Source organism: Gymnodraco acuticeps, unplaced genomic scaffold (assembly GCF_902827175.1).
Source record: "Gymnodraco acuticeps unplaced genomic scaffold, fGymAcu1.1, whole genome shotgun sequence".
Taxonomy (NCBI): domain Eukaryota; kingdom Metazoa; phylum Chordata; class Actinopteri; order Perciformes; family Bathydraconidae; genus Gymnodraco; species Gymnodraco acuticeps.
Window position 1 is genome coordinate 112,073 of NW_022990004.1, and position 15,108 is coordinate 127,180.

Below are 15,108 nucleotides of genomic sequence, written 5' to 3' on the forward strand. Positions count from 1 at the left end.
ACCCCCTGAAAGAAAAAGTGTTCAGCGATTTTATTTATAAATGGAACCCCAGGACTATATCCAAGAAGACAGACAACCCTATTTTAAGGCATTTGATTAAAATGTGGTGTGAGACTCACAGAAGTCTGGGACTGAAAGTTGGACTGTCACCAAAGTCACCTCTGAGACAAAATGAACTCATACCCATGACTCTCAATAACAAGATTCTGGAAACTTGGCATCATAAGGGGATCCAACATTTGGAAGATTGCTACGAAAAAAGACTCCTCATGTCCTTTGAACAATTAAAGAGGACATATGACTTGTCCAACAAGACCTTCTTCTGCTATCTTCAGTTAAGATCCTTTCTTGGAGCCAACCTGGGCCCTGAGATAACTTTACCTGTGTTGACTGATGTGGAGAAACTGCTTCATGAGGGAAATGTGTACAAAGGTATTTCTAAAATGTACTCTTTACTGCTGAATGAGGGCCCAAAGCCAAGTTTACATAAATCTACTATTAATCTACAGCTACTATTAATGCCAGGTACAGACTGGTGCACTATCATTTCCTCCATCAACTGTACCTCACCCCACAGAAATTACATAGATCCAAGCCCGAGCTGTCAGAGATGTGCTTCAGGTGTGGTATCGAGGTCGGCTCCTTCCTACACTGTACCTGGCTTTGCACAAAAGTGAGGTGCTTTTGGTACGACTTGTGTGACACCTTGACCAAGATCACAGGATCTACCTTCCCTTTAGATCCTGAGCTTTGCTTACTGGCTGATTTCACAAGTCTCAATAGATCTTTAACTAAATCCCAAATTACATTTATGGAAATTGCTTTATGTGTGGCTAGGAAATGCATAACACTAACATGGACATCTGACTCTCCTCTCTTCATTGATAGATGGTCTTCAGAAATGAACAGTTGTATTCCTCTTAAAAAGATCACATATAGTCTTAGAAAAGGATATAACACCTTTCTGAAGATCTGGCAGCCTTATTTAGAATGTATAGATGCATCACTGACGCCACCATACTGTAGGTATATCATCTGGTTAGCCAACAAGCCTCTGGATAGTAACACTGTGTATGTGTAGTATCTCGTTGTGTTTTGATTTATGCACTGACTTTTGTTTGTTTTTGTTTGTCTTTGTTTTGTTATTTTGGGGGGAGGGGGGGATGCTTTGCGTTTTTATGCTACATGTTTTTTTTTTTTGGTTGTTGTTGTTGTCATGTTTAACTGTTACATAAACCTGAAAACTATAAAGACGAGAGTTACCTATTAGTCTAGTTGCCAGCACTGTGAACCCGGGAATGTTGAGTACCCAAACGTGTTGTGTTAGAAATGTATAGTAGGGTCCTCAGCACATAGAAACTGCCGGATGCTCACCTGCATATGTTGGGCAATTTGCATAAATTGCGTTAAATACTATATGTGGACAATAGTTTAAAAATCGCTTGGCAGATTTGGAAAATGTTGGAGGGGTTTTGGGGGTTATTGAGAATGCTAAATCTAATTATGACGTTATACATTAATGTATCCATTAATGTTGCGACCATGGATAATACAGGAAAGTAGAGGAAAAGAAAGGAAGGAAGGGAGGAAAGAAAATAAAAAGGAGCGGAGGGAGAGGAGTGAAAATAGAAAGTGCAAAGAGGATATTTCTGCTGCTGGTAAAGAGGACGTTAGTGGGGCACAGGGGACAGGAGGCAGTGTCACACACACACACACACACACACACACACAGCCCCTCCCCTGGCTGGCAGTGTGTGTAAACCGGCAGCATGTGTGTGTTTGTGTGTGTGCGTGTGCTGTGAGAGGCAGTTAGCGGCTTGTTACGGGACAGAGATATGAAGGGACAACTCAGGTAGGTAAGAGAGAGGGACAAGGGACATGACTGTGTAATCATTACAGAGGTGAATGTGTGTGCAGTGTGTGAGATACAACCACATGTTCATACTTGTAATTCTATGGTGGCACTGAAAACTCATTGTGCTGCAAATTAAGAAAATGCATTGAGGCAAAAAGTAAGAGACCACCAACATAATGAAGCTGCGAAAACAGAAAAAACCCAAATTACTATTTGAGTGTGTTTTCTTAGTGGCAGTGCACAACAATAATGTAAGCTTAATAATACACTGTTATACATAGTATGAGTTGCAAGAGTTACCTTAATCTTTCCTGCAGCAGCAGTCTGATCCCGACCCTGTGCTGCATGTCAAGGTGAATCTGAGCACCTACAGTGCTTTAAATGAACCCTGTTTGTCCTGCATTATGTTTGCAGGAGCGAACATTTGGAGGGTATGCTAACACACACACACACACACACACACACACACACACACACATCTTTAAATATAGCATTAGGAAGAAGGATTGAAGTAAATGGTATTCAAACCGTGTGTGTGTGTGTGTGTGTGTGTGTAATGTCTGCTGCGTCCACTGCCTCGTCCCTCGTTCTGTGTTTCTTGTCTCTGCCCTAACTGACTCCAGCTCCCTGTCCTATTGTCTTTTGTACTGCAATACCTCAATGACTACAAATTCTTCTTCTTCTCCAGCAAAGACATTCCCAGCTTCTTCTATGGTTTCCTCCTACTCATATGATATCATCCTATGTACGTCATCATTTTAAGCTTTTCTGCTAACACTCTTCCAGGTTCTCCACTCCAACATCCTTCTGTACAAATGTCTCACTGGCAGGGCCGGACTGGGACAATAAGTCAGTCCGGGAATTATACACCCAGCCAGGCCACTACCAGTTTTCTTTTGTGCCATTTTCCTGGATTTATTTGTCAATATTTACAGCATTGCTGCCCATAGTGATAGCCCTAAACTTTAAATCTACTACCCCAGAATAAACATGGACATGGGTTACTATTTAAAAAAAAAGTGCAAATCTATTTAGGAACCTATCCATGTGAACATATTTTATGTGGAGATGGACCTCAAATCCTCTAGGGGGGTCCGGGGGCATGCTCCCCCGGTAAGATTTTTTTTTTTTTTAAATGTTGGACTTAAATGCATCAATCTGGTGCACTTTGAGGGGGAACTAAAGAGACTACACCCATATGAAACAGAACTGTATACATTTAAATAATCATAAAATCATAAAAACATGGCCATAACCAATAACATACCATATCCAATATGAAAAACACTGAAACTTGTTTATTTATTTGTTTTTGGTTCATTTATAGTTGTGAGTGTGTCTGTGCTCCTGAACCAGCCTCTCCTGTCTCCCCCCTCTCCCCCCTGCTCCTCTTTGAGGCAGCAGCAAAGACTAGTTTTAGCTCTCAACAAGTTTTAATAGTTTATCTTACCTTTTTTCACCTAGTTAAAACAAATTTGTATTCATGCATGTTTTACTAATCACTCCCCCTTCAAATGGAAATATGTGTTTCCATAAATGGTGACCAAACCGTTTGAGACCCACTGAGATAACTTAGACTGAGTTAACTATCTAAACACTCAGAGAGTCCTTTACCTCACCTGAGCTGTAGTTATCAGCCTCTCAGTCTGACAGCAGAGGACTCTCCCTCCACCTTGTTGACAGCTCATTATATCCGTTAGCACCGCTAGCTAGCACCAGATGCTAACAACAATACATGTAACCGGTGCGCGCGCTTTCTCTCTCGCTCGCTCGCGCCACACACACACACCCTCCCGAGCTTGAATGACACACAGAGACCAATCGAGGGCATTAGTGTATGATCTGTATGAAAGTGGCCATCTCGGCAGGCCACATCATATAGACAGCCAGTCACCCTCTGTGAGGCAGAGTCAGACCCACATTTGCGCAGCGTTGCGTTCACAATACATACATAAAAAAAAGATTCCTCAGGCCAGCAGGCCACTTAGCAGGCCAGGCCATCGGGAAACCTCCCGGTCCTCCCGATGGCCAGTCCGGGCCTGCTCCCTGGTGTCTTGTGTTTCATCCGAGTGAGGGATCTGTCTTCAGTGCTGCATAGCTCCATTCAAGGCTGCCATCAGTGTGACAATTAGGCCGGTAAATAAAGATAATGTGAGCCATCCGGGGTCCTTAACTGCTGCACTGCAATTAACAGAACCGATTGGTGGGCGAAGCCTCAACAAGGACGGAGGGAAATCAGTGAGACAGAGCGAGTGTTGGTAGTCAGACTACCACTTCAAGGAAGTGGAAGTGGCCTAACAGAATTATTGAGTAAAATGGTAAACATAGATATTATACTTTTTCTTCCCAATGGAGTGAACAATGCTTTTAATTAGAAAATACTGTGTGTGTTACTCTGTGTCATCCCTTGGAGCCAATCTTAGTGCAAAATGTTATTGTGCCATGTGATCTGCATGAAGAAAACATCATCTGTCACACCTCTGGAGCCAATAAATCATCCAATAGGTGCAAGTCTGCATGTGTTGTGTATAAAAAAAGAATGTTCTGTTATAAAAACCAGTGCTGTTTTGGTGCATTATGGAGTTAACTGTGTCCGTATAGCTTAATTTTCTGACAGAAAGCTGCTCAGCACAGACACCTCCCAGGGATTCTATGACAACGAATCACAGACCAGCTCCGCCCCTTTGCCTTTTATCTATCTATTTGGGCTGCTTTGTATTAGTTTTAGTTTGTTTTAATCCATGATCCCAAATAGGAAGATTATTGCTCACTTTGTGTGAATGACCTTGTCAGCGCTCAATCTGTAGAGAGGAGGATAAAACATGCAGAAAAAAGCATGACACTGATCAACAGCCACATCCAGGATCCGCTCGACCAATCTGCTGACAGAAAGAGAGTTTTTCAGTCTTTGTTACGGTAGTTTCTGTTTGATAGACATGGCCAAAAACAAGATTCTCCTCCAATCTCTACAGGGACATCCTGAAAAGTTGATATATTGAAGTTAAAGTTGAGGGCGGACGCAGAGAGTAAGAGGGTGCAGTGCATGCCCCTGTGACTCGGTTTAGACAAAACGCTGGTAATCACCTGCTGGAGGTCACACTTTACCCGTCCTTAATTACTACTGTACCTCCCTGGATACATCAGACAAATCTGGCGTTGGCGCAGACCGGGTAGAAGCAAAGTCACTGACCGCTGGAGTTTTGGAGCTGAGTGAAGAGGATCATGAGGTATTCCAGTGTTGGTGTACAGCTGAGCAGTGTTCGCTGGATGCCAGCTCTCTGCAGTGCAACGCCAAGACGTCCCACTGAGGCTTCTGTTGACAGACAACTGTCCCACAGCAGCTCCAGAGGAATTGGCATGGCATCACAACACAAAGACACAGAGGGAGGAATCCCATCTACAAACCTGGCAACACATCTGAGGGGGAGGAGAGGTAGACAAATGAACAGAGAATCAAACTTTCTCAGTCTCGATATCTAAATCTCAAAGGATCCATGACATCGCACGATCAGTGGATTCATTCACTAGGGTTTGTTAAATCTGTACAAATGTCAACATTTGCAAACTCATCTCGATAAAAAAAAGACGTTTTCACAGTACTGACCGTACGACAGGGTTCCCCAATTATATTTACCAAAGGGCCAATTTTTGTCAAGCATGAAAAGCTAAGGGCCAAAATGTTATGTGTCACTAAAAGTTGTTTTACACTATATGCAGATGTTACCTCTATTATAATTGTTGTAGTAGTGGCAGTAGTAATTAAACAAACCCTGTTGAAAGGAAAAATGCATCCTTGAAACAAAATCAATTGTTTGATTTAATTGTTTGATTTAATTGTTTGATTTATTCACAATAATAATAAATAAATGCTTTAACAAATACAAATTATTTTGCCGTGTTCTGATGGGGCATAACAATAAAAAAACAAAAAAACAACAGAGTGAAATCTGATCAAATAGTCAGACAGGTCGACGTCCAATTCAGCAAACGGTCCGTTAGTGTCATGTTGGTCCATCGCTGGGCTGGGATGACAGGCGGCTAGCTGGCGAGCTATTGTTTATATGCGTTTGCCGCTATTCCGGGTGGTGACGAGTAAGTCAAGCGCGCGAAGCACGTCTTGCATATTCACGCGATAAGGTCAAGGGTCAGGTTTACGAGTGTCAACGGAGGTCCAAATAAAGGTAAACCGCGGAGATTTCATTAATATGTTATAACAAGTGAATCAGCGCGGGCCATGCATTTGCCTCTCGTCGGCCGGATCTGGCCCGCTAATTGGGGTTGGCTGCCGTACGATCATGAGTAGTGAACGGAGCAAATTCAAGCTGATCAAGATCCCTTCGCTTCGCGTCGGGTTCCCTGATCAGCCTGTCGGGTGTTCTTTTACCCATAATGACCGCCTCGCTGCACATTATCCCTTACATGGTTACCTCGTATTTGTTTAAACTTAGGATCATTTACTCATGTCTAGTCTAGAAAATGGTAAAGTTGTGTATATTTACACTGACTTTTGCAAATACGAAGTAGTTTATAAACATCAGATTTTAAAACAAAAATATGTTTACAAAAAATATATGCCATAAAAGATTTTTAGAGGTTTATATTTGTTATTTTTAATCCAAGAGATGCTGATTTGAAACCGTTGTCATGAAATATCATGGCATTTCCTGTTTCAGCTGGAGAGAGGGGAGTTCTTCCCAAAGCTTCCTGCTGTTTTTACACCCTCCACCTGGAAGAAGGGAGCCTCACTAAGCTGCGAGTGTGACTACAGACGGAGTTCACTCCATCACGAAGGGGGAGTGGGTGGAGTGTGGTTTGGAATTGGGCCTAAGTGTCATATCTGGCTTCTTCCAGATACAACATCTAAGGAGTGATACCTTAAATCATGTAAAAAATTATCCTGGTGCTATAAACATAAGAATGTGGCATGAAACTGAATTTTGGTTGCCATACTGCACCATATGAAGAGGTTGAAGGCTTGAATATGGTGGCTGAGAAGGGCAAACGATAATTACAAAGTGTGAAACACTTTAACAAAGCTTGAGACAAATTTACATTTTATAAAACAAAACTACATTAGCAAAACTCTTTTACCAAGGAAATAACTATGATCATCACCTCAAGCTCAACCTTGACAAGACTGAACTGCTCTTCCTCCCGGGAAAAGATTGTCCCACTCTTGACCTAACAATCAACATCGGCACCTCTGTTGTTTCCCCGACTCAGACTGCAAGGAATCTGGGTGTGACCCTAGATAACAACCTGTCCTTCACTGCAAACATCGCTGCTACAACCCGCTGCTGCAGATACACGCTTTACAACATCAGGAAGATACGTCCCCAGCTGACTCAGAAAGCGACTCAGGTTCTGGTCCAGGCTCTCGTCATCTCACGCCTAGACTACTGCAACTCCCTCCTGGCTGGTCTACCTGCATGTGCCATCCGACCTCTGCAGCTCACCCAGAATGCAGCGGCTCGTCTGGTCTTCAACCTTCCTAAATTCTCCCACACCACGCCGCGCTTCCGCTCCCTTCACTGGCTTCCGGTAACTGCTAGAATCCACTTCAAGACACTGGTACTTGCTTACCATGCTGCCAATGGATCTGGCCCTTCCTACATCCAGGACATGGTTAAACTGTACACCCCAGCACGTGCACTCCGCTCTGCATCAACCAAACGGCTCGCTGCACCCTCGCTGCGAAGGGGACCCAAGTTCCCATCAGCAAAAACACGTGGGTTTGCTGTCCTGGCTCCAAGATGGTGGAATGAGCTCCCCATTGACATCAGGACGGCAGATAGCTTACACACCTTCCGGCGCAGACTGAAAACTCATCTCTTTCGACTCCACTTCGAGCGATAGAACTATTAACAAAGCACTTATATACTAATAAAGGACTGGCTTATCTAAAGCCGGTTGAGTAGCACTTGAAATGTTTTTGCTCTATGAAGCCTGATGTACTTATATGATTCTGTTTTCTTCAAGTTTGTATTTTGTTGGTCGAACGCACTTATTGTAAGTCGCTTTGGATAAAAGCGTCAGCTAAATGTAATGTAATGTAATGTAAAATGCATCTCAAGCTTTTTGAGAATGGGCAGAATCTGTCCAGATGTCGGGTTCTTTTCCGAAGAAACGCAGAGGGTGGACGTGTACATAACCCTCATCAGTCTGATGAAGTCCTCTGCCCGCCTGAGGTCTTCGTCAGTGAACCGGGCAAGTCTGAGTGATAAAGAATATTTGTATTATTAAGTATAAGTAAAAAATATTACATTTTAAACAAAAACAATGCTGTTTGACAAGGGAACTGCTCCTCTTTAAATCCATCACTTATCCACACTAATCAGTATAGTTTACATTGCTAGCTACTTTTTAAGTTATCTACATTTGCATTACCACATGCTTATAGTGACAGCTCTCTGCACTAGTTCTGGTGGCTAGACAATCACTTCCCTGATAATGAAGTATTAGTGTTTTGTATGAGGAAGCTACTGGATGCCTACATTTTCTTTTGGATCCATAAAGTAGCTATATTTTTTATCTATCAGTCTGACTACCTGTCCCTCTCCATAGGCTTTCTCAACCGTTGATCCAAGCTGGCTGCCTGAATTGCTGGGTATTGCTCGAGAAATCTCTCCAGCATTAGGTGGAGAGAATTCCAGCGAGTTCTCACATCAAGTATGAGCGAGTGTTGAGGCAGCTCTGACAAACAAGAAAATCACAAATACTTTAACATATGGGATTTCAATTTAACATGGAGTAGTTATCATTTGACATGTATGTTTTACATAGTTTTTGAAATGTTAATACCTGAAAAACGCATACAGTGCTTTGTATTGAAAAAAACACAAGCATTATTTAATTAAATACAATTCACAACAATCAAATGAATGTAACTCAGTGATTCTTACCTGCTTCTCCTGGAGCACGGTTTTAGCCATTGATGACCTCTTAATCCACACAACAAGTGCAGAGATCTTTGCTATCCATTGAGACATGATGGCCAATGAGTAGAGACTCTGTGCTGCCAGATTCAAAGTGTGAGCAAAGCAGCCCGGCTTCACAAATTGGAGCCTGTGTATGGCTACATCCATATTTGCAGCATTGTCAACTGTGACTGCCACTATTTTGTCAAAAAGGCCAAAATCTGTCAAGACATCTGCAATCTCCTCTGCTATGACGATTCCTGTCTGGGCTTTGTAGACAGCCTTGGTTTGGAGCACTTTTTGCCACATTTTGCCCTCCACTAAATAGTGTGCTGTGACAGTAAGGTAGTGGTCTTGTGCAATACTAGTCCAGCCGTCAGATGTGAGGGCAACACAGCTAACTTCACTAAGCTCAGTAATTATTTTTGACTTTTCAATCTCATACCAAAATGGTATTAACTGATTTTTCAGATAATCTCTGATAAGGGGGGTGTAGTTGGGGTTAAGAGTAAAAAGCATCTCCCTGTAAACACAAAAACAAAAATGATATTGTTATTGTGGGTGAGGTCTGGGCAGCTAGAAAATTAGTATAATTGTCTTTGCGTACCGAAATGTAGGTGCTTCTACTTCTGAGAAGGGATGCAGCCTTTTCACCACAAAAGCGGTGACTTTTCTGTGGCACTCCTCACGTTTCTCTACTGTCATCTTTCCCTTTGCTGCTAAGGTGAATGGGTTGACACGGGTTGGGACGGGCTTGTTAGCTTGAGCCGTTGTCATGGCCGTATCTACCATTGAGGTCACCGAGGTCCGGACCTCGGTAATATTTTTCGAGTTGTGTATATAACAAAACTTGTGAAATAATTGCACTAAACGGGGTTCTTTGTAGTACTTCCATTTACTGACGATGGGGGCGCTGCATAACTTCGTAGCCTTGATTAAAGCAAACAGAAGAAGAAGACATGTATCAACCGGTATCAACAAACCTCCGCAGACCGGACTTGAACCGGAGCAGTGGAGGAGTGATGAGGTATCTAGAGATCTGAGTCCAGCGGGCTGCTTGTGTTTCTGTTCATCAGGACATCATAGGACCAGCAGATCCTGTGTGAACTCTCTACGTTAGTCAGTGGACGTCCGACAACATGCACACTAACTTATATTGCAGCTATAGTATAGGCTATACTTTGGGTTAAATTGCGTGAATAAACTAGTTAGAGAGCTAAAGTTAATTACATTCATCCAATTTCAGAAGGATTACCTTTTAACAAACGTTGTAATGCTTTTCTTTCATTTCAATTTGAATAAAACATTGAAGATATAACATTGTATTGTTTTCTTTTTACACTGACTCAGATATAATGAAAAGACTACGTCAGTCGAAGCTCAGCTTTGGTAAGGAAGAGACAGGACAGGCAGAGAGAGAGAGAGAGAGAGCAAGTGATGGAAGTCAGGGAGGAACTGCAGGTACAGTCACACAAAATAATGTAGGCTTAATAAGCCCATCTATGTATCTATCTATGTATCTATCTATAACAATAGTCTTAATTTACAATAGGCATAATTTTTAAACAACATAGGCCTACATCTATTGCAGTTATGATGTCATAATCAGTGGCGGTTTCTCCTGGAGGCCAAGGGAAGCCAGGCTTCCCCTGTTTTTTCGGAGTGTAGTTATAATTTTAATAAATAAATAAAAACACTTCGTTTAGTTTCGGAAATTCTTTGTTGTGTGTTGCTGCCGGCCCGTCTCTCCCCCATTCTCATTGAGTATTTTACAAAGAGTGAAACAGCGCCCCTCTAGATGTTATGGTGAAACAGTAGATTCTCTCTGCTGCGAGAGGAGGCCAGCCGAAATTGGCTCCCCTTGGTGAAAACAAATTGAGAGATTGACCAATCAGATGAGGCTCACGTGATGCCCCTGCCAACCTGTGATTAGTCAGGGCCATGCCAAGGGAAGCCAGAGGCGGCTGGCTTCAAAAATAATGTATGCTGCAGCCCACTGACTTGGTTTGAAATCAATATATTATCCAATTTGTGACCCCCCGCAGGACATAAAAAGCACCTAACTAGATCATGAAAATCCCAAAAATCTCGAGGGGTACCCCCCGAACATGTTTGGACCTCGGTATTTAGGAAATCCTGGATACGGCCCTGGTTGTAGCCGCGCAACTACGCGACCGCAAACTTTCATCTACAAAACTATAGAATATCCACAAATTTTACACACAGACTCTCAAACAAAACAACCATCCTTTAGTTTTGAGTGATGTTAATTTACACACCTGATTGCGAGGGCTCCGCTGAGGGAGCGCTCGGTGTTGGTTGAGCCGGGACGACAGCGGAAGACGACGGTGGTTGTGAGGCGGACGGAGACTGGCGAAACAGGTTGAAAACGGTACACTCCTTGATCTGTATACAGTGCAGGCGAAGGTGTTTCGTCATATTGGTCGTGGTCCCTCCATTGCAGGAAATAAGTTTGGAACAGGTGTTGCACTCTGCCGACCCATTGTCTTTCCTAACAAAGTGAATCCACACTTTAGAGCGTCTACCGCCATTCATGGTGGTCCCAGGTTACGCTGTAGAAGTGTAGGTACAACGCTACATTTCCCGCCCCGACCCAGTCATACAGTAGGCTACGGAGAGCGGCGAGAGACATTTCCTCAGGCATCGAAAAGCGGAACCGAAATTCACATTTCTAAATGATGCCGTTGGAATCTAAATGTTGGAACCGGTTCTCGGTACCCAACCCTACTGAGCGCTAAGGAGTCAAATGGCAGTCACTGGCACTGGTGGGCAAATGACAACGAGTGGCAATATTTGTACTCCGTACTCTCTTGTTCATTAACCAGTGACAGCTTGCCAAGACATGACACGAGTTAAAATCCTGGCAGCAGATACACTGAAATTATACAGTATTCATACTGTTGAACAGTTTCAGTTTATTACTGTAAAAATGTTAATAATTCACAGTAACATTCTGGTTAGGGGGCTGCCAGTAGATTAGTGTTGACAATTGGCTGTAAAATAACAGCAATTGCTTACAGTGTTAAACTGGACACTGAGGTGCGTTCACGCGCAACACCCCTGAGGGATGAGCGGAGCTGTGTGCAGTTCTGTCCTCACTGTAATAATGGCACTCGTGGGCTCATTACTGTAATATCTTGGATATTAACAGACAACGGAACAGTTGGTTATTTAACAGGACGCTTTTATTGCTCCCTCCGGTGGTTCATCCATCCCCAAACAAGCCTCTGTCTCGCGCCACTCCCACTTACTGTAACTGTCGTAAACATGCCGTAACGTATATTAGACCCTCCAGAAAAACGCAATTCTGCCATCGCAGAATTTACCGCATAATCAGCAAAATGGCGCAGATTTTTAAAAGGCCGCATATTTATCAAAAGGCCGCATAATCCCCGCATTGTTCCACACAAAGTTGAGAAGTGTAGACGGGCCGTTATACGAAATAGAACTCCTCCGTGTCTCCTCCTCTTCAATGCCGGCTGTGACGCAGGGGGAACCTCCCACCTCGGTCTTCTATGTCCGATATCGCGCATAAGAGGATTTAGACGTTGTGTATTTATTGCATAACTCCACACGCCTTTTCTCCTCATATTCTCTTTCATTAGTTTTTATTTAATGCATTATAACGGCTGTAATCGTTATTTACGTAAAACCGGAAGTGATCATTATTTAACGGCTGTAATCGTTGTTTACTGTAGAACCGGAAGTGGTCATTTTCGTCAACGTCTTTAGATACAGCTTTTCAAAATAAACTTTACCCAGAACTGTTTTCAGAATAAAACAGCTTTAAGCTTACTGTGCGTTTAAGCTAAATTACGTCATTGAATATTGCACATTGGTCTGAAACATAACCTGCACTATTATGTTCTCTGTTCCTTCTTGCACTATTTTTTTTGTTTTTGTCTTGTATACATTTGTTGCATTGTTGGAGGGACTTAAGATTTTCCTTGCCATTTCTACACAGTATATACATATGGCATTAAAGCCTTGAAGTTGAATTGAACATGTAGCCAAGTTGAAAGACCTGTCATTACATTGTATATGCTATATTAGGCTACAATGTGTAATTTAGTGCGTTTTTTGCTTGTTGGTGTTCTGCAGGATTTTTTTTTTATGTAAAAAAACGTACCGCTGCTTAAGAAAAGCTGAAAACATGGGTCTAGAGTGCCAAGTTGTCGAGTCGTGTCCAGAGAGGTTCAAGCCTGCTCTATCTAAAAGTGGGTTTGTGATTGAAACTTCTATGACAATATCTTAATTTTCAGCACTATTGATGCCAAGTTAGAGCACATCATTATTGAATGCACCAGTGTCCCCCTGTGCTGCTGCTCCTTGACTTTCTGTCTCTGGTCTGTGCGTCCAGCCTCCAGTCCACAGGCTGATTACTCATTTCACACAAAGCAATAGAGCAGAACAATTCAGGATCACATCTATTTCAATATGGAATAATCACCCTTGTGAAATCTAATAAATTATGCAGCGCTCAATAGCTGGGCACCGGCCCACGTTGTTTAAGTTAATGATGCCTGCACATTATACTCAAAGTCACTGCGGAACCACTTTATGCACTTCCTGTTCGCAGGAAGCACCATGATTAGGTGGGTTTAACTGCAGGAAGTCTATAGCACTACTTCACCAGAAAGGACGGGTGTGAGGCGGGTGTTTTAGAGGTCCAGGATTGACGGGAGTGAGGCACCGATGATCCTCTCAGCTGTGGATTCACAATACGCTGCAGGGTCTTGCAGTTCGATGCTGTACAGCAGGGGTAGGCAAGTAAGTTTGGCCGTGGGCCAATTTTTTGCTGAGCCGCAAGATGGCGGGCCAGAACATAATCAAAGCCTAATTCAAGGAATTGATTTTGGTAAGAGGGCGCAGCGCCCCTGTTCCCTGGTTCAGAAAAACCTCTATCGCTGATGACCCTTCCCATCAACACTCTGATGCGCAGTCAGATCCGCTGATTGGTTCACTGATGATATAGGCGCCCAATCCAGAGCCTCTGGCTAGACCCGCCCAAAGGGAGGCTCGTCCTCTCTAGCCCCATTTCAGTCCCAAAGCCAGGGCTATTATCTGTATTTTAACAGACTTATCTTTTAAATTGAGGTGTATTTATTGTTCTCTTCAAAGTTTATTTTTCTCTGAAATTGTAGGGAGGATGGTCCTCCCTTTCCTCGATGGACGAGCCTCCACTGAGTAAAGTAGAGTTATTAACTAGCAGTGTTATTTAACATTTTATTCTGATAAGTAGCCTATTGTCAAGTTCTCTGGGTTTTTGGCATTTATTTGAGTGTTTGCACATTTGAGAGGCTTGCGGGGCAACAGAGGACGCATGGGCAACTGGAATCCTTTTTCCTTTTCTTTATTTAAATTTTTCAAGGACACATTAGGATTCTTTCAGGTTGAAAACCTTTAAAAAATACCAAAAGACAAAATAAATCAATTACAGCATTTTGCTTTGCAATTTAATATATTATAACCTAAATTAATCAGTAACCAAGTATTTTACTCAAACTCAATGTATTTAATATATAGTTAAATAAGTACTTTAATTGACCTGGTTCCCCCCAATTTGCCATATGTGACCCGCTCTATCGAAATCAGTCGAAAGTCGCAACGGCTCATTTCAAAATAAACGTGGATTTGCGTAAAAAACTAGTTTTTCGGGGTTCGGGTGTTTTGTTTGATTTTAAATAAAAAAGTCTTGGCTTTCAGAATATGACATTTTTATTTCCAAAATCACACGATAAATACATGTTTGAAGCTTGTAAAGGGAAGATGACAGCTATCCCTCGCCACTCTGCTCTTCCACAGCGCAGCTTCCCCTCCCTCCGCTGACATTATGAATGTAAGCGGATATGTCGGGACAGAATTTATTTTACCGTAATTTGAAACTTACCGGTCATGTTTCAATAATAATAATAAGAATGGTGTAGCAGAGTTTCCGTTAGCAGGTAATCACCGGACTATGACCAGATATGCTAATGTTTAAAACTCAGTTAATGGGGCTCATTTTTATATTGCTTCAGTTTATAATCGTTACAGATCGAAAAGTTCAGATTCATTTTTCAATAAATGATTCCACAAACAACAAACAACATAATTATTACATTCAAACAAACTACTTGTAGTAGATGAAGTACATTATTCAAAAGTTTAAATTAACTTTGAATAATAACACGGGAGAAACGAATGCTCTCTTTTCCCCTCTCCCTCCCTCTCTCTCCTGACAGCCCGTCAGTTTCTCAAGCAGCTCGCTAAACAGTGGGCGGGGCTTCAGGTGATTATGCAGAGCTGCATGTCTCCATCAGACTCAGCAGCTGA

General features: G+C 42.4%; 1 protein-coding gene across 1 annotated transcript; it reads right to left on the reverse strand.

Annotated features, from left to right (window-relative positions):
* Nucleotides 1–7,850: 7,850 nt before the first annotated feature.
* Nucleotides 7,851–9,649, reverse strand: LOC117544184. Its single transcript, XM_034213021.1, has 3 exons — nucleotides 9,380–9,649; nucleotides 8,758–9,295; nucleotides 7,851–8,068 (listed from the first exon to the last, which is right to left on the reverse strand). The coding sequence occupies exons 1-3, from the start codon at nucleotides 9,562–9,564 to the stop codon at nucleotides 8,051–8,053; spliced, it is 741 nt and encodes a 246-aa protein (XP_034068912.1). The 5' UTR covers nucleotides 9,565–9,649; the 3' UTR covers nucleotides 7,851–8,050.
* Between the last annotated feature and the right edge of the window lie 5,459 nt (nucleotides 9,650–15,108).

Excerpts from the sequence above, each read along its gene's own strand:
- LOC117544184 (XM_034213021.1), bottom strand. The coding sequence starts at position 9,564 with ATGGTAGATACGGCCATGACAACGGCTCAAGCTAACAAGCCCGTCCCA. Across the intron at positions 9,296-9,379 it reads GTAGAAGCACCTACATTTCG|GGAGATGCTTTTTACTCTTA; the intron begins GTACGCAAAGAC and ends TTGTGTTTACAG.